The sequence below is a fragment of the Anabrus simplex genome, chromosome 8 (assembly GCF_040414725.1).
Source record: "Anabrus simplex isolate iqAnaSimp1 chromosome 8, ASM4041472v1, whole genome shotgun sequence".
NCBI lineage: Eukaryota > Metazoa > Arthropoda > Insecta > Orthoptera > Tettigoniidae > Anabrus > Anabrus simplex.
Genome location: NC_090272.1, coordinates 13,167,314 through 13,185,845, shown reverse-complemented (window position 1 = coordinate 13,185,845; position 18,532 = coordinate 13,167,314). Strand labels below are relative to the sequence as shown.

General features: G+C 37.4%; 1 protein-coding gene across 1 annotated transcript in view; it reads right to left on the bottom strand.

Annotated features, from left to right (window-relative positions):
- The window catches only part of mfr (misfire), a 426,204-nt gene that overhangs the window by 273,058 nt on the left and 134,614 nt on the right, over window positions 1-18,532 (bottom strand). The window contains exons 12-13 of the mRNA XM_067152717.2: window positions 18,156-18,356; window positions 12,221-12,472 (exon numbers count right to left, since the gene is read on the bottom strand). Of these exons, the coding sequence (XP_067008818.2) occupies window positions 12,221-12,472; window positions 18,156-18,356 (453 nt within the window). The remainder of the gene's footprint in view (window positions 1-12,220; window positions 12,473-18,155; window positions 18,357-18,532) is intronic.

Genomic DNA, 18,532 nt, shown 5'->3' with positions numbered 1-18,532 from the left:
GAGCATTTGCCTGATGATCAAGCCAACCAACTTAAGACCTTTGTGATAAATTCCCTGATATATTGAAGTCACTGACAATGTACCTATTTCTTCTCCTCCGTATGGGTTGTCGCCTCCCAAAATGAACGCCCTTAAGACTATTGTCGATCAAATGCTTGCTGATGATGAAATACGTCCTTCTAAATCTGATTATTCTTCTCCCATATTTCTTGTCCCTAAACCACAGGGTGGTTTCTGGCCTGTAGTTGATTATCGGATGCTCAACAAGACAGTTGTACTTCAATATGTTCCCCTTCCGGGTTTGCTAATGCCAAAATGTTTACCACTCTTGATTTGAATCAGGCATATTATCAGATACCTCTTGCTGAGGAATCCAAGCACCTTACGGCTTTTGCTACTCTTGCCACTGATTGGAACCTCTATGAATTTGAACGCTTCACGTTCGCATTGAATACAGGCGCTGATGTCCTTACTCGGTTATTAGATAATGTTTGTCAGCCATTAAATTCAATTTTGTATACAATTATTTGGATGACTCAGTTATTTTCAGTGAAACCTTTAAAGAGCACCTTGTCCATCTCAATGAAGTCCTTGAAAGACTTCGTGAAGCAGGGCTAACCCTTAAGGCTTTCAAGGTTACTTTCGCACAACCCCAGATGTACTTCTTGGGGTATATTGTGTCTGAGAAAGGTGTCTCTATAGATCAATCTCGTATTGCAGATATTCAAAATTTTCCTACCCCTAAGATGTAAAAGCTGTAGCTAGGTTCGTTGGCATGGTAAATTTCTTCCGTAAATTCAACCCCAATTTTGCTGAATGAGCAGCTCCATTAAATGCTTTGAGAAGAAAAGATGCTAAATTTGAGTGGGGTGATGTCCAACTTGAAGCTTTCTATGATCTGAAATCTGCCTTGTGTAATGCTCCTGTTCTGGCTATGCCAGATTTTTCTAAACGTTTCATTCTTCAAACCGATGCCTCATCAACAAGTACATCTGGTGTTCTCCATCAGGAATTTGAAGAGGGACATCGTCAAATTTCTTATGCTTCCCGTAGTCTAAATCCTGCTGAACGCAACTATTCGATCTATGAATTGTAAGCCTTAGCTGTTGTTTTCTCTTTAGAAGGATTTAGAATGTATCTTGACCATCTACCTTTTGATCTTGAAACGGATAATCAGGCGTTTAGTTGGGTACTGGCCAAGCCGAGAAGGTCTGGTCGTCTTGCGCGTTGGGCAGTACGCATTTCAGCTTTTCAATTTGAAGCTCGTCACATTCGTTCCACTGAAAATGTTGCTGATACTTTCAGAAGGATGTTCTATCCTGGCAGTTCTGATCCTCAATCAGAGCCTGCAGATCCCTCTCCTGAACAAGTTTCAGCCTTTGTTAATGTTGTTCTGACTAATTCACCTTTTCTTTTCGAAGATATTGGTAAACATCAGGAAGGTGATGCTGAATTGAAGGCTATTATTGACAGGATTAAGTCTGGTGAACATATAAAACCAAATGTTCTTAGTGTTCTGTGTTGTCCTGCTCGCGGTCGCAGAGACCCCAAATTTGTTGTTCCAGCTAACTTGGTTCCTGCTCTCTTTAAATATTTTCATGAATCCCCTGTTGGTGGACATTTCGGTGTATTTAAAACTAGACAGAAAATCCGTAAATATTTCATTTGGAAATCCATGGATGGTGAAATCCGTGCCTTGGTCAAATCTTACAAAACCTGCAATATCAGTAAACCCGCACCTAACACTCGTCTAGGTCTGTTGTCATCTGAGCAAATTTCTTGTCCTATGGAGAGGTTATTTATTGATTACATTGGTCCTTGCCCGAGGTCAAGGACCGGCCATCGTTTCATACTTGTGTGTGTTGATGCATTCTCGCGTTTTATGTCGCTGTTCTCCACTCGTATGGCTACAGCTAACACTACTATTTCCTGTTTGAAACATATCTTTGCTTCATTTGGACCTTGTCAGATTTTGGTGAGTGAGAACCTCTGTGCAATTTCGTAATTTCTGTTTTGATTTGTCTATTTCTCACGTAACTACTACCCCTTATTATCTGAGGATAAATTATGCTGAAAGTGTCAATATAAATCTTAGATCTGCTGTTATTGCCTACCAATCTGCTGACCAATCTAAGTGGGATTCATCACTTAATTGGTTCTCATTGGCTTTCAACACTGCCGTTCATGAACATTTCATCATTATTAATTATATACAGTCGTATCTGCACACACTTTATTAAAACATAACCGGTTTTCGGACACTAAGGTCCATCATCAATGTTAAAATTTAAATTTAATTTCACATAAGTGTGTCGTAAAAATTGGTTAAAATGAGCTTAGAAAGTACCTCAGTTGACATTAACTGTAAAATAAGAAAACGAAAAAACAAGTGTAAAAAAATGAAAATAATACATTTAAACTTACAATGTTGTTGTAAAAGGTATGGACATACCCTAGGAAGGGCTGGCTTTTCCTCGTGCTCAAGCTGTTGGTCAAGTACTGACTAACTTTCAGATTTAAGTACGGAACCGCGCTGCAAGCACATGATGTTACATCACCTCAAGGTTTCGTTGGAAGCACCTGATGTTACGTCGACCCAAGATAGTAAACAAAATGTTGCTTGCGACTGTTTCATTTAAAAGTTTATTTGGTTCCCTTGTCTGCGCCAGAAATATCTCAATGTTTTACGTGTATTTAATTAAAATCCATAATTACCCTTAAAGATTAACTGCATGTCCTTTTCGGTCCCTAAAAACCTGTGGTTATTGTTGTAAATGTGTTCCGCAAAAGCTGAATATCTGTTGTACTTTACTGACTTGGAATGTTCTTGATATCTTTGATTTAAGGTTCGCCCAGTTCTTCCTATGTAAAACATTTTACAGTTGTTACAAGTGAGCCTGTATACACCCGAATTGGTATATATATATCTTTTTTATTGACACTATGTGCATTATATATATGTTCTGATATTTTATTTCTGGTTCGGAAAGCTGTTTTAAGTTGAAATTTCTTAAATATATTCGCAATTTTAAAAACTTGACTTCCAAAATATGTAAATGTTACAAATTGATTAAGTTCATGGATTTTCTTTCTTTTACCATGGTTTTTCTTTTTTTCTCCGTATTTTTTCTAACGTATAATATTGTCTATCATTTCTGGGTTGTAGCCATTTGCTTTAGTAATTTGTTTTATTACTCTAATTTCCTTCAGTTTGTTTTTATTACTCAGGGGAAGTTTTAATAATCTATTAATATAGCTGTTGTAAGCTGTTTGTTCGTGAGTTCCTGGGTGGTTAGAATTTTTATTGATGGTGGTGATTGCCTGTGTGGGTTTCCTAAAAATATCGAAATCTATCCTATTGCTGGTTTTTGTTATTGTGAGGTCCAAGAAATTTAACTTTTTACCGATTTCTTTCTCCATAGTGAATTTAATGTTGCTGTCAAGCAAATTCAAATAAACCAGAAATGTTTCGGGAGTAACGAGGTCTCCATTTAAAAATACTACTGTGTCGTCAACAAAACGGACCCATAATTTTATTTCTTTCTGATATGTGTTCAAGATGGTTTTCTCAAGATTATTTAAATAAATATTGGCTAAGAAACCTGATAGTGGACCCCCCATGGGTAAACATGTGTTTTGCTGGCAGTACTTTCCGTGAATGTAAAGTAATTATTTTCTAATATTAGAGTTAATAAGTTTATCGTTTCGTTAACTTCTATGTGACTTAGTCTGTCTTGATTCTTTAAATGTTCTTCTATTAAGTCTATAGTCTCATTGATAGGAATGTTGGAATACATGTTGGTCACGTCACATGATACCATTATAGTTTCTTCGTTTATTTCTATTGATTGTACTTTGGAAATAGCTTCCACAGAATTCGATACTGAATTGCTATTTTCTAATGTGATGTAGTTTTGTAGGTGTTTAAGTAAAAATTTACATAACTCAAATGTGGGGCTGTTTCGACAATTAATTATAGGTCTAACAGGGTAATTCTCTTTGTGGATTTTTCCGAGGGACTTTAAAGTTGGGCACCTTGGGTTCATCGGGACTAATTTTTGTTCGTCTTTTTCGTTTATTATGAACTGTGTGTTATTTAGGGTTTCTTTTATTTTTGTGTTTACATTCCTGGTGGGGTCCTTCTTTATTCCCTTTATGTTGTTTGTTTCTATGGTATCAATTGTTTTTGATGTAGTCGTCTTTATTTATGATAACTGTGACGTTACCCTTATCTGCTTTAGTTACAATCAAGTTATTATTTTTTATTTTAGTTTTTAGATTAGTTATTCGTTTCTGTTGTGTATTACTTTCTTTGTTTTCTTTGATTGGTTTGTTTTAGATGTCTTCAATTTCATTTTCTACTAAGTGTCTTACAGTTTCTTTTTTAGTGTCAGGGACTTTTTGGATAGCTGATTCAGGCTATGTTATTAGTTGTTTTAATGTGGCATTATTAAGGTTTTGTTTAAGATTGTGTTTGTGATCTAGTGTTAATAGGTTGGTTTCATTTTCGATTAAAGGTGTGTCCGAAATGTTGACAACAGGTTCGAGAAATTTGTGCTCAGTCAAATCATTAAAACCATCACATATGCATTTGTTCTTTTGCTTACTTAATTTGTTTTTAGTTGTTTTTCGTTTTTTCTCCAGTCTAATTCTTATGTATTCGTGAATGTGTGTTGCGAGACATGTCCATTCCAGTTTATTGTATGTGTTCATCAGTTGAAGTTGAAGGTGAAACGCTTCTTCATTTAACTGGTCCTCCTTTGCACGTAGGCTTTTGATTTCACTTTTTAACCACGTTGTCCGTGCTGTTTTGGCGGCTCGTTGACAAGATATTGATGTTTGTTTCTTTTCAGATTAAAAAATTAGGTGTTAGGTTACGCTTTAAGCATTCGTGGTTGAACTTAATTTCCTCATTGATGGTTAATATTTCCAATTTTGTGTTCCTAAATTTAAAGGCTTTGGATATTTCTCGAAAAATGAATGATGAATTATAATCATTATAAAATATGAAAACAATTTCTTATTAACAGTGCTGATGTAGTTAATTTTTATTATTATTATTATTATTATTATTATTATTATTATTATTATTATTATTATTATTATTAATTATATACAGTCGTATCAGCACACACTTTATTAAAACATAAACGGTTTTCGGACCCTAAGGTCCATCATCAATGTTAAAATTTAAATTTAATTTCACATAAGGGTGTCGTCAAAACTGGTTAAAATGAGTTTAAAATGTAGCCCTGTTGACATCAACTGTAAAATAAGAAAAAACAACTGTAAAAATATGAAAATAATACATTTAAACTTACAATGTTGTTGTAAAAGGTATGGGCATACCATAGGAAACGCTGGCTTTTCCTCGTGCTCAGGCTGTTGATTGAGTACTGACAAAAGTTCAGATTTAAGTACGGAACAGCGCTGCAAGCACATGATGCTACGTCAACTCAACATTGTTAACAAAATGTTGCTTGCGACTGTTTCATTTAAAATTTTATCTGGTTCTCTTGTCTGCGCCAAAATATCTCAATGTTTTCACATGTATTTAATTCAAATCCATAATTACCCTTAAAGATTAACTGCATGTCCTTTTCGATCCCTAAAAACCTGTGGTTATTGTTGTAAATGTGTTCCGCAAAAGCTGAATATCTGTTGTACTTTACTGACTTGGAATGTTCTTGATATCTTTGATTTAAGGTTCGCCCAGTTCTTCCTATATAAAACATTTTACAGTTGTTACAAGTGAGCTTGTATACACCCGAATTGGTATATATATCTCTTTTATTGACACTATGTGCATTACATATATGTTCTGATATTTTATTTCTGGTTCGGAAAGCTGTTTTAAGTTGAAATTTCTTAAATATATTCGCAATTTTAATAACTTGACTTCCAAAATATGTAAATGTTACAAATTGATTACGTTCATGGATTTTCTTTCTTTTCTCATGGTGTTTCTTTTTTTCTCCGTTTTATTTCTTACGTATAATATTGTCTATCATTTCTGGGTTGTAGCCATTCGCTTTAGCAATTTGTTTTATTGTTCTAATTTCTTTCAGTTTATTTTCATTACTCATGGGAAGTTTTAATATTGTATTAATATAGCTGTTGTAAGCTGCTTGTTTGTGAGTTTCTGGGTGGTTGGAATTTTTATTGATGGTTGTGATGGCCTTTGTGGGTTTCCTAAAAATATCGAAATCTATCCTATTGTTGGTTTTTGTTAATGTGAGGTCCAAGAAATTTAACTTTTTACCGATTTCTTTCTCCATAGTGAATTTAATGTTGCTGTCAAGCAAATTCAAACAACCCAGAAATGTTTCGGGAGTAATGAGGTCTCCATTTAAAAATACTACTGTGTCGTCAACAAAACGGTCCCATAATTTTATTTCTTTCTGATATGTGTTCAAGATGGTTTTCTCAAGATTATTGAAATAAATATTGGCTAAGAAACCTGGTAGTGGACCCCCCATGGGTAAACCTGTGTTTTGCTGGTAGTACTTTTGCGTTGAATGTAAAGTAATTATTTTCTAATATTAGAGTTAATAAGTTTATCGTTTCGTTAACTTAGTCGTGACTTAGTCTGTCTTGAATCTTTAAATGTTCTTCTATTAAGTCTGTAGTCTCATTGATAGGAATGTTGGAATACATGTTGGTCACGCCATATGATACTATTATAGTTCCTTCGTTTATTTCTATTGATTGTATTTTGGAAATAGCTTCCAAAGAATTCGATACTGAATTGTTATTTTCTAATGTGATGTGATCATAAGCAAACTCCTGCTTCATTAATGCTAGCGTTCACCTTCAATTCTCCACTTTCTAAGCTATGGTCCATTAATGATCTTCCTGATGTCACAAATCCAAAAACATTCGGTGCTGCTTGGCACCGTGCGCATAAATGTTTGAAAGTTTATTACGCTAAAGTTCAACGTAACTGTGAGTGACAAGGTTTACATTAAGACTCATCCTGTCACCAGTGCTGCAGACCATGTCATTAGTAAGTTAGCCGCCAGATTTCGAGGTCCCTGCACAATTTTGAAATTTCTAACCCCCTGTGTTATTATTGGTAAGTGATCCTGAAAGAGCGAGGATCAGTCGTGTTCACTTGTCTCAAGTAAAGGTCCCTTAGTTATGAGATGATGCTTTAGGAACCATTTAAGATATTTGGGTAATTATAGGGAATCTTAGTTTTAAGCAAATTCTAGTTAGTAAAGCTGGCCAGCGCCCCGTTAGGAGACCTTATAGTTTAATTAGGAATTGTTTTAGTTGTAATGAGAATGACCATGCTAGGTATATTTTAGTATAATATCTTTTGGGTAAGATTAAATCTTCATTCATGTTCATAACTTGGGATTCTCTGTAAAATTTAGTCTTTCACCAATTTTCCTTTTGAAATTATTAATAGTGCTTACCCCAGCGGGGCTGGGATATTCCCAAGTCTGTGGGAGTGGATCTCCCTATGTAGGTCGTTGAGACACCGGTTGGGTGAGTCGTAGCTTTTGTCCACCGAGGTGGCCTTGTCTTTAGTATTCCCCTGTCTGCTGCATATGGATTTATGTTGCAGTGGCTGGAGGGGACTGCAATCTCTGTGTCTACCTGACAGCAACCTGACGTGTCTAGTTGAGGGGCACATTGTACGTCTTGGGTACTATCGTCCATCATCAGCGGCCAGATGTCCAGATGGCGACAGTCGTGCTAGACTGCGCTCTATTTCGCTGCCTGATACCCGTTGGCACAAGATACGGATGGGCCATGCTGCAACTTGCCTGTGGACAGAGTTTGGACTGAACTTATATGGAGGCTGGTGACAATCGGCCGTGTCGGCAGCCACATATTCAGCGATAACTAGTGGTCAAGTAAGGCAACTTTAATCATGTAACTAGAGTGAAAACGAATGCAAGATCTACTCATTTCACTTTTTGTTATGAAGGAGGTAGTGGATACCTTCTAACAGAAAATCGATCGTGTAACTAGAATAAGAACTAATGCAAGATCTACTTATTTAAAACTTTGTTATGAAGGGGCTAGGGGTTGCCTTCTTACAGAAAGTGAATGCGATCTGCGTAACCAATTGATTATACTTTTCAATGGACATAAAAGTTGAAGATTATATATTTTTCACAGAATTGTACCTTGTCATGTTCTGTTTAAAATACATACTTTTCAGTGGACATAAAAGTTGACGTAGTGACATTTTAATATTTTTTGGATATTAAACGTAAGGCAGCAATGACTGCCAAGAAAGTGTAAGAAAGTCGTCTCGAGCTATGCTCGAGTTTATCGAAGGCGAGTATGTTATGATTGTAAAAAATGTTCATTTGTTTTGGTAAAGTATGTTATTATTGTAGAATATGTTCATTGTTTTGGTAAAGTATTTAATGATTGTAAAATATGTTCATTTGTTTTCGTAAAATATGTTTATTTGTCTGACTTTGAAAAATTGGACTGTGGGAAAAGAAGAACTGGTGGAAAATAGTTTAATACTGTAAAATGTCTTATTTTATTTTCTGTATACGAAGATATTTTGGGTTATTTAATTACTCGGCTAACTTCCCCAAATTTGTTTGGTTAGTGTGAAAAATTTGTATTATGTAGATAACTGTATTACGAGCATCTGAATGTAAGGTGGCAGGTTGTGCTGGTAAGATGCTTCTAGCGATTTTCTGTTGCATCAGAAAGGAATATTCTGGAAGCGTTATAAAGTATTTAGTCATCAATTTTCACTGGACCCTCACTGGTCAAAATAAAACGCTTTCCTTTTGGCGAATGTAAGGAGTGCGGGTGCCCGAATTGGTTATTTCTCTATTTCACCACTTCCGGCCGCTGGCCACTTGTCCAGAGACAAGCGTGTTCCCTCTGTCTTTTTGGTTGGACCGGTGAAGGGAAAAGTAGTCTCCTGCATCTGATTGATCTCCCGGCCCTCCGAGGTAAGCACTATTTAGTTTATGTTTCGGGTTTATAACTTTTAAATGTAGTTTTTAATTTAATTTTCTTTAACTTCCGGAGTTTACCCGGGACTTCTTCCATTCGCCAATTTAGTTTCACATGGCTTAGTCTTCACGGCTAGTCATAATCATTTTGTTTTAGAGGCATTTCCATTCTCCTTTTGGCTTGATTACGTTGTGTTATAATTATGTAAACTTTCATTCCCCTTATCTTTTATTTTAATTGTGTAAAATCTGTAAATTTTAAGTTACCCTCGGGTTTACCTCTAGTAAAGCTGTTTAGTCTTAGCATTCTCTCGTTCAGAATAAGCTCCTTATTCGAAAGTGTGTTACAAATGGTTCCTTCCTGAGCGGGCTCTGGGTTAAGGTTTTAATTATTTTCACCTTTTCTTTTCTTCTTTACGTCTTAACATGTAGGTGTGGTTTGTGAGCGTGTGTTCCTTGTTTTAAACGTATTTGGTTAAATTATTTCTAATTATTTCTGTACGTTATTTTAAACTCAGCGCCGTGAAGCCTGTACTCTTGGTATGATGGCTCGTGTTAACCTTAACCTGCGTCACTGATGGCCCCATTTGTAATGTAATTTCCTAATTGTTATCATTTCAGTAAATGTAGTACTTAAACACCATCACCACTAATTTAGTTTTCTCGGCAACACACTACCTTCTCACGGCCCGGGTATGGTTCCAACCGCTTCCCATCTCCATTCCTTTAGTAGTCTGTTGGCCAACCTGGTAGTTATATTCTGATGTTTTCCTGTACATGTCGTGCGTGCGTGTCCGATTTTATTTTATCTGGTCAGAAAATCATTATTTTCATTTATGACTTTTTATTATTATTATGTTTAAACTTTTAATGCTGTGTACTCCCGGAAGTGGTTACAGAAATGTCGTCTGTCCAATGACATTGTTGTGTTAGCCTACACCTGAAACCACCGAATATTGTCCGTGCATGGCTCATTGGACCATGGGTTTCTCCCTGTTAGATCATATCTACAATAACTCTATAAGAAGACAGTTTGAGAGGTACAACTGTGATGGTACGGCCAGGACTTATGAAGTGATCTCCTCAGCGACCCCAAGGTGGACCTAAACAACAGAGATGTGAAGCCCGGAACATAGTGAAGGGCTAGACAGATGATATAGACATTGTTTGTTGTAATCTGATTCAAGTGAATTCCGTATATAATTTGTAATCATAGAAGCTCTTAGGGATTGTCAACAGCAAGATTTAGCACTAGTCAAATGCATAAATTATTAATTTCTTGAAATCACCAATATAATCTTTATAAATTTTATGATGCAAGTATTTGTATGTAAGTTGTACAAATAATTATCTCACATTATTTTCAAACATAGGCAGCTTAGGGTCTCCTTTAGCAGGAACATATCACCCACAATTAGTGGCTAATTCTGTAATTACGAACATAAATAAATCATTTGATGTTTAAGAACACCGAACGAGTTGTGGGACACTGACAACAGCACTGGAGATGGTTTTCCATTTTCACATCTGGTGTGGTTACTTTGCCCCCAGTCGATCTCTTCTAGACCCCAGAAGGTCTGTCTAACGCAAAATAAATACAAAAACCTAAATGAGATTTACCTTTTAATTGTTTAAACTCTTCTGTGAAATTATTTTTTCAATAGAATGTAGATTGACTGATGTGTTAAAATACAGATATTGTAATGGGTTAATAATCCCTTTTAGTAAACATTGTAAACTTTATGTAATCTACGATTCTTTCTTGTTCCTAGTGTACTCTCAAAAATATGTAACTACGACCACCAATGTCTACACATCAACTTACTAACATTTTAAAATTGTTAGTTATTCTGATTCGTAATGACAACGCTGAATAACTAAATACCTACTTGCACTGGCCAGCAACATTACCTTAAAGAAACTAAATTAGTAAACTGAATCTTAAGGCATTCCTTGATAAATAAATAAGCAAACATTTTTAGAAGAATGAAGACACTTTAACTGTTGAGAGTGTGAGGGGAGCTATACGAGTATCCGGTCACATTATATGAAAGAAAAGGCACACATTGAAGAAAGACAGATACAAGGAAAGGAAGAGCTTAACACAAAGTTAGTGTGCATATGGTACTGATGGCGATAATAGTAATAATATCGTGATGTCATCTGACAAATGTGCATGCTGCCTTTCATTGTAATTGTGTGCGCTATTTTATTAGCCAGATAACCTGACACCAGAGATCTTTTACATGCCGATATCGTATGACATGGAATGTTGAAAGGACGACCTCTGCTGGGTTTGAACCTTGGGATCTATTACTGATCTGCAGAGGGGGCTATTAATGCAAAACTTAAGAAATAATGACATATTGAGCTCACCTGGTGGCCATGGACTGCCACCGAGGTTAGCCGGTTAGAGACCTGTTGGTTGAAAAAGTTCTTTCCAGAGGAATAAGCTATATGCTGGTACCCGGTTTCACCCTATTCCTTCCCTCTATCATATATCGTATCATTTATTTCATCTCATTAACTCCTCTGATGAGGTCGACATGACGAAGGGCATTCAGTTGTATTAATAAAAACGTTATTGTCTTTACATCCCACTAACTAATTTTGATGGTTTTCGGAGATGCCTACGTGCCTGAATTTGGCCCCACAGTAGTTCTTTTATGTACCAGTAAATCTACTGCCACAAGGCTGATGTATTTGAACACTTTCAAATACTACCAGACTGAGCCAGGATTGTACCCGCCAAGCTGAGCTCAGAAGGCCAGCGTCTCAACCGTCTGAACGACTGAGTCCAGCAGCATCCAGCTACGAAAATTCGTTGCACTTCATATCTGACCCCGTAGAAAAATGGGACAAGTTTCGAACATACAATGACGTTTCGTCTTCTATGTTGGTAACTGAATTAAATTATGAGTATGACATTGCACGTCTAAATGATCAAAAGTTTAAATTGTCATTTTCCTAATAAGTAAATATAGAACATAACATTTATAGTACGCGCACTTTTTCTTGAGCCCTAGTTCCCATTCGTTACTATGGAGATCCGGGCTCAAGATAAAGTGCGCGTATAGTACTTCTAGGACATGATTTTAGTGATTTCAAGGCATTTTTGAAGAATATTAAGGACATCGAAGCTTTCTTTAGAGATATTTTTGATTATTTATGGGTTATAAGTATCCTAACAATGGGCTCAGGACCTGAATGGATGTTGTGTTGCACTATATTAAAGAAGCGAGTTGTGCAGTGCCACCAAGCAGAAGCTACCGTGTGCTCACCACCTGGTCTTGATCGAAGATCTCTATGACGACACTGGGGGGCTCTGCCTGGATGTACTCTAACGTGCCGTACACCTCGATGGGTTCGAACAACAGCAGCTCATCCCACGTCGGACTCAGAGTCTCGTCGATCACTTGCGTGGCACGACTCAGCTCGCCGATCACCACCCGGGCGAAGGGGTCCGAAAGGCCGGACGCGTCTGAGCCGATCAGCGAGCGCGCCTGGTACATGTGGGCGCGGAGCTGGAAGGACTGGGCAGATAGAAAAAATGTAATTAATATACAGATACTTACACGCATGCACACGAACATAGGCATTCAATTGTTCAGTAATTCTTGCAATTCCTGCTCCTGAAAATCTACGGTGTGTCGTTTATTCCAATAAACACAACTGTATGAAAATAACTAGTTTCACCCGTGACTGTGACTACCGTGTTATCAGCATGAGTTAATTTTTGCATTACAGTTTAGTTCACACAGATCATTGATATATAACAGAAAAGGAATTGGTCCTAACACTGTTTCTTGGGGTACTCCAATTTTTTACTTGAGCACTTTTACTTAGAGTATCCTTGATTCTTACCTTCTGTATTCTGTTAGAAAGAAAGCTTTTAATTAGATTGTAAGGAATTCCACGAATGTCTACTTTTCATGTTTCTAAGGAGTATATTGTGGCATCAAAGGCCTTTGTTAAATCCAAGAAAATAGAAATAGTCCTTTTGGAGCTATCAATGGTTTTATACAAATAATCAGTTAAGGAGAATCTTGCATCTTGAGCGCTAATTTTTAGTCTTATACCAAACTAATTTGGAGACAATATGTTATAGTTTTTCAGGTAATTAAGTAATCTGGTTTTAATGCATTTCTCTAGTCATTTTGGAAGGTGGTTTGTGAGAGAAATTGGGCGATAATTGTTTAACTCTCTCTTATCGCCCGATTTGTGAATTGGGACTATGATAGCAATTTTGAATGGGTCTGGAAATTGTCCTTTCAGTAGTGATAGGTTAAAAATATAATGCAGAGGCTGTAGAATATGTGAAGTAATTGTTTTAAGTGTTTTACTTGAGATATTGTCAAAATAATTGGCTGAGTTCTCTTCTAGCGCAGCTATGTTATTCATTACTTCTATTTCTCTTATGGGAATAAAAAAGATTGATTGTGGTTGAGGTATTGCATGAATGTCATATGTACATGTTCTTTGCTGGTATTCATTATTTTGTCAGCAAGTTCTAAACCTTTAAATAATCTACAAATTTGTCTGCAATGATAGTTGGTTGTGTTGTTTCTTGTGAGTCTGTAAGATTTATGCCTGTCTATATCTCAATTTATTTTCTTCTTTCCACCTGTTACATCATTTATGCTTTTCCAAAGGATTTTAGAATTGTTTGAACTTGACATAATTTTATTCGAATAGTACTTCTCTTTTGCTACTTTAATGAGCCTGTTTATCCATTTTCAGTACGTTTCATGTTTCTTAATAGTGTTTGTGATCTCGACATTATTTGAGGAACTCATCTTTCGTATTACAACTGTCTGGTGTAATTTGTCCCTTATTCTAATGGAAGTTAGGATTCCAGTTGTGATCCATGGTGTCATCTTTCTGAATTTTGATCTTACATGTCTTGTTTTAGTAGAGTGCTCAGAGATATGTTGAGTTAATAGCCGCATAAAACTACCGGTCGCTTTGTGGACATCATGTTCATTCAGGACTAATTCCGAATTTTCTTTTTTAAGACTTTATTTAAAGCTTCATAACTTATTTTGGCATTGCTCACGAGGGAACGCATACATGTGTTACACTCGGATTCGGTTGAAATTTGGTAGAAATATTCGTGGGAGGCAGTAGAATGCTAAGGTGAAAACTGCATGTGCTCAGCGCAAATTTAAACGCCAAAACTGAACAAATAAATAGTCGTAAAATTAGAAGTGCCGCGGGAGTATCGGGATGTGGCGGAGAGGTAGGGAGGAGCGAAGCAGCGGACGTGAACCAACCAGGCTGTGTCGAGCTGCGCCAGCAGCCAGGCAGCGTATAGTTAGCGCGTTCCCCTTAACTTCCCGATCAGATGTGCGAAACGTAAATATGAAAACAGCACATGAAACAAGTGTACAAAGGACGATGTTTGAACAACAAGGTTTGAAAGATTCACGCCCGAGTTCTTGTTACTTGTAATCGTCCTTTGTACACTTGTTTCATGTGCTGTTGTTATAAGTAAATATTGCGAACGTCTTTTGATTAGGCTTATCTTTGAGCAAAGTGGTTTGTAAACGGTACCTAAACTTGTTGATGATACGTGCAATAATGTTCAGTCCGTCAGGATCCTCAACAGCTCTGCCATCAGCTGTCATAGATGGCCTAGGCATCACTGAAGAGGCGTGCTAGGGAAATGAGGAGTGAGGTAGTTTCCTGTTGCTTTCCTCACCGAGCCAGAGTTGCTATTACATATCAGTGTGCCAAGGCCACTGAAATGCATACACCAACTGACCCTATGAGCATCATTTTCACACCATTCATAGCAGGGACTGGCTGCATAAGGATTGGCATTACTAGCATCGCTCATACCTCAGTCACTTTCGTATTGTCAAAGCCAAGGATAAGACAGAGACAGATCTATGAAAGTAACAAAATTGCTCTAGCCTATACCAGAAGACATAGTGCACTGTAAACACTAGGTCCTGCCAGCAAAGGCGGACGTGCAATTAAGCATTCACTAAAACAATATTAGCCTTAGCCATTGAACGGATTATGTTAAGTTCTTTATTCAAATTAGCCTTTGTCATGGGGATACTAAAAGTCCGTTCTACTAAACTATTGTATGTAGAGTTTTTTGATTCTGTGGGTGCTCTGAATCTTGTCTAATAGTAACTGCCGTTTGTGTAGGCTTTCTAAAATACTATAAGCAAATACTGTTGACTTTTACGTCTAGAAAACTAAATTGATTTCTTATTTTATGATTTCAAAGTAATTTTTATCTGTGGGTCAATGTTATTAAGTACATCTAGAGTAGCCGTTGGGTTCACTAAAATGTTCGTCTAAAATTACGACCGTGTCGTCCTCGTATCTAGACCAGAACAGGGTGTTGTAAAATTCCCTGTCGTTCTCCATCAAGTAGGTTCCCAAAGAATCCAAATAGATCTCCGCCAAGATTGTCGAGGCCGGAGACCCCATTGCCAACCCATCTTGTTTAAAAATGACCTTGGCAAAGACGAAGTAGTTATTATTTTTAAGTAACTTAACAATTTTCATGAAATCTTGTATCTCAAATTCACTAAGCTGATTGTAGGACTTTAAATTCTTGAAAATAATAGGAAGCAGCTAATTGGTTCTAATACTCGGGAACATGTTGACGATGTCAAATGAATGTAAGATATGGTGAGCTTGCAATTAAAAATTGTTTAATTTATTAACCCATTCTTTGGAGTTCTTTATGGAATTTTTGGACCGAGTGTTGTTATGTACACCTGGAACATTATTTTAATGCAAACCTTGATATAAACGATATTTCTGAAAAATCAAATATTCTATCTGATTTCCTTATTGTATATTTTAAAAACGTACAGGTCCCGTTCAATAGTTTGGTGTTTCGTATTAGGCGGAATAGCTTTGCTAGTTGTTTGCCCTCGAGAGCTCCAACTAATTGCCGTTCCTCAGTTGCTCCTCCCACTCGCCCCTACTCCCCTCTTCAATCCCAACCCACCTTGGACACTTGATTTTTATCACAACACTGCTTGCTGTGCTTCATTGAGCTTCGCATAGACAGCGACTTGTGAGGTGAGTCACGTTATAAGACACAATTGCATATCTTGCCTCATCGGTGAAGTGATACCGTAGTTTATAACATTCTTGTTATTACAGGTCCGCATTAAACTGAGAACGTTGTTCTTGATAACATCTCAAAGAACTTAGTACTCATTTCCACCTCATTAGGATTGCTCCATGAAAGGGACACTGTAGTTTTTATTGAATTATTTTTGCTAATGTACTACGTGAAGTTTTAAGAAGTGCGATAAATTAAGCACATGGTGTTTCAAAACTATTCTGTTTTATAATTTGTTGTTCTTTTTTAAATCCCCTTTATATCATAAGTGAGCAAACCGGTTTGCATATGTTTTTATCAGTTTATGGCATGAGACTCGCAAGTCTTTGACTTGTTGAAAATATAAACTTTGCGACAGAATATCTTAAACACAGTTTCATGTTTTTAATATGTTTTAAATTGTGATGAATTTGACATTGATCAACTTATATGGCATGACAGAAGCTTTGACTGTGCAATATGTGGAAGGGTCTGGCAATGATGTGTTAAGAACGGTAACGGTCAAGTTCCAAGATTGAATATCTCTAGGCTGAACGATAGAAACTGCATTGTCTGGATCAATTCGAACTAGGAGCGTCCGGGTAACCAAAATGCGAATAATGTAATAAGATAAACTCACAACAGGTAGAGTGGAACATTTCCGTGAATTCCACATACAGCCTCAGAGCTTATGTAACATGTTGACGTAGCAAGAGAAGCTCTTCAAATCCGCATAACTGAGCTGCAGAGAGTCTCTCTCTTTCAAAGCTTGATGCTGCGACATGTTGAAGTTCTTCACTGTCACAACTGAGTGATATATTCGGGAAGAAATAATTTCTGAAACACTCTTAAAAGGTGTATCAAAAGTTGATGCACTCACTTCTGTGCCTGAAGTAGGAGATAACTTATTGAGATACGCTGTATTCTAATTGGCTACTGCTAAATTTTAATGACATGTGTCCTGTTTTTGCACCTTCCTAAAAGAAACCCTTGAAACGTCCCTTTATTAATTTTGAACTAGCTGATGTACCCGTGTTTCGCTATGGGATTCTCAGAAAGGCTGACTTTGTCGTTTTCCTAACTGAAGTCAACATAGGACATTCCAAAACCGTCAGTAGGAATGTAGCGATTAAAAGCAGTGTTATCATATAAAATACTCGATCAAATGAAAAACTCACATTTTCTCACTTTTAACGAACAGTACTACGGTGCCGATCTAACATTCCGTTGTTCCAGAGCTGGAATGACCAGGTCGCAGACTACCTTGAACACTTCTCTGCCATTATTCTGTTAAACATGCACAATGCCCTTTCCAATCAGTGCCTCAGAGTAGGGATCGAACAGCTCGAATGCTATGATGAACCAGTGGGTTACGTACCAGTAGTATCAGATAATTTATGAACCAGAGGAATGGCGTGCTAAAGAAGAAAGTTATCTAACTCCCCAGCTACTTCTCGCCAATATTCAGGCAGGCTGTTACACTCGGTACGACCGGGCGAGTTAGCCGTGTGGTTAGGGGCGCGCAACTGTGAGCTTGCATCCGGGAGATAGTGGATTCGAACCCCACTGTCGGCAGCCCTGAAGATGGAATTCCGTGGTTTCCCATTTCACACCAGGCAAATGCTTGGGCCGTACATTAATTAAGGCCAAGGACGCTTCCTTCACACTCCTAGCCCTTCCCTATCCCATCGTCACCATAAGACCTATCTGTAAAGCAAATTAAAAACAAAAACTCGGTAGGCAGCAGTAGGTGAGTGGCAACATCACAACCAACAATGGTCAATGTAATGTTATTGTTTATCAATTTTATGAGCTTTATATATTGTAGGCCTTCACATTTAGTTTTATTTCGACTCTGTGATATTAGGGCGTCTAATAAAATTATTTATAACGTAGACTGTAGTTCGTTATTCTCCGATTTTTCATACCGATTTTCATAATATTCTCTTCAGCCGTTTTCTCATGATGCGTGTACATACATGTAGACAGACAGACAGACAGACAGACAGACAGACAGACAGACAGACAGACAGACAGACAGACAGACAGACAGACAGACAGACAGACAGACAGACAGACAGACAGACAGACAGACAGACAGACAGACAGACAGACAGACAGACAGACAGACAGACACTTACGTGCTTTTCGTTGTAGTGCACAACCGAAGGCGGTAATGCTCTCGCACGTTCTGCATTACGGATCTCGTTCGACTCCACAAAGCCCTTGGGCAGGCCGTTCACGAAGTTCTTCTTGTGCTTGATGAGTCCCAGCCACATATAGATGGTGAGCTTGGCCTGGATGGCCCACCCGCTGGGGCCCATCGCCCTCTTTCCAGGCAGCTACCAACAGAACAACATTATCAAACTCAGCCAATTGTTGTTATTCTTATTACCTTGTATGTTCTTACTTACAATCATTCCGTGCTGTTTCTACTCCCATCCATACTGTACTGGACCACTTCCAGACTTAGCTGACTGCACTAACTCATTGCATGGAATAGGGAAAGCCTAGGACA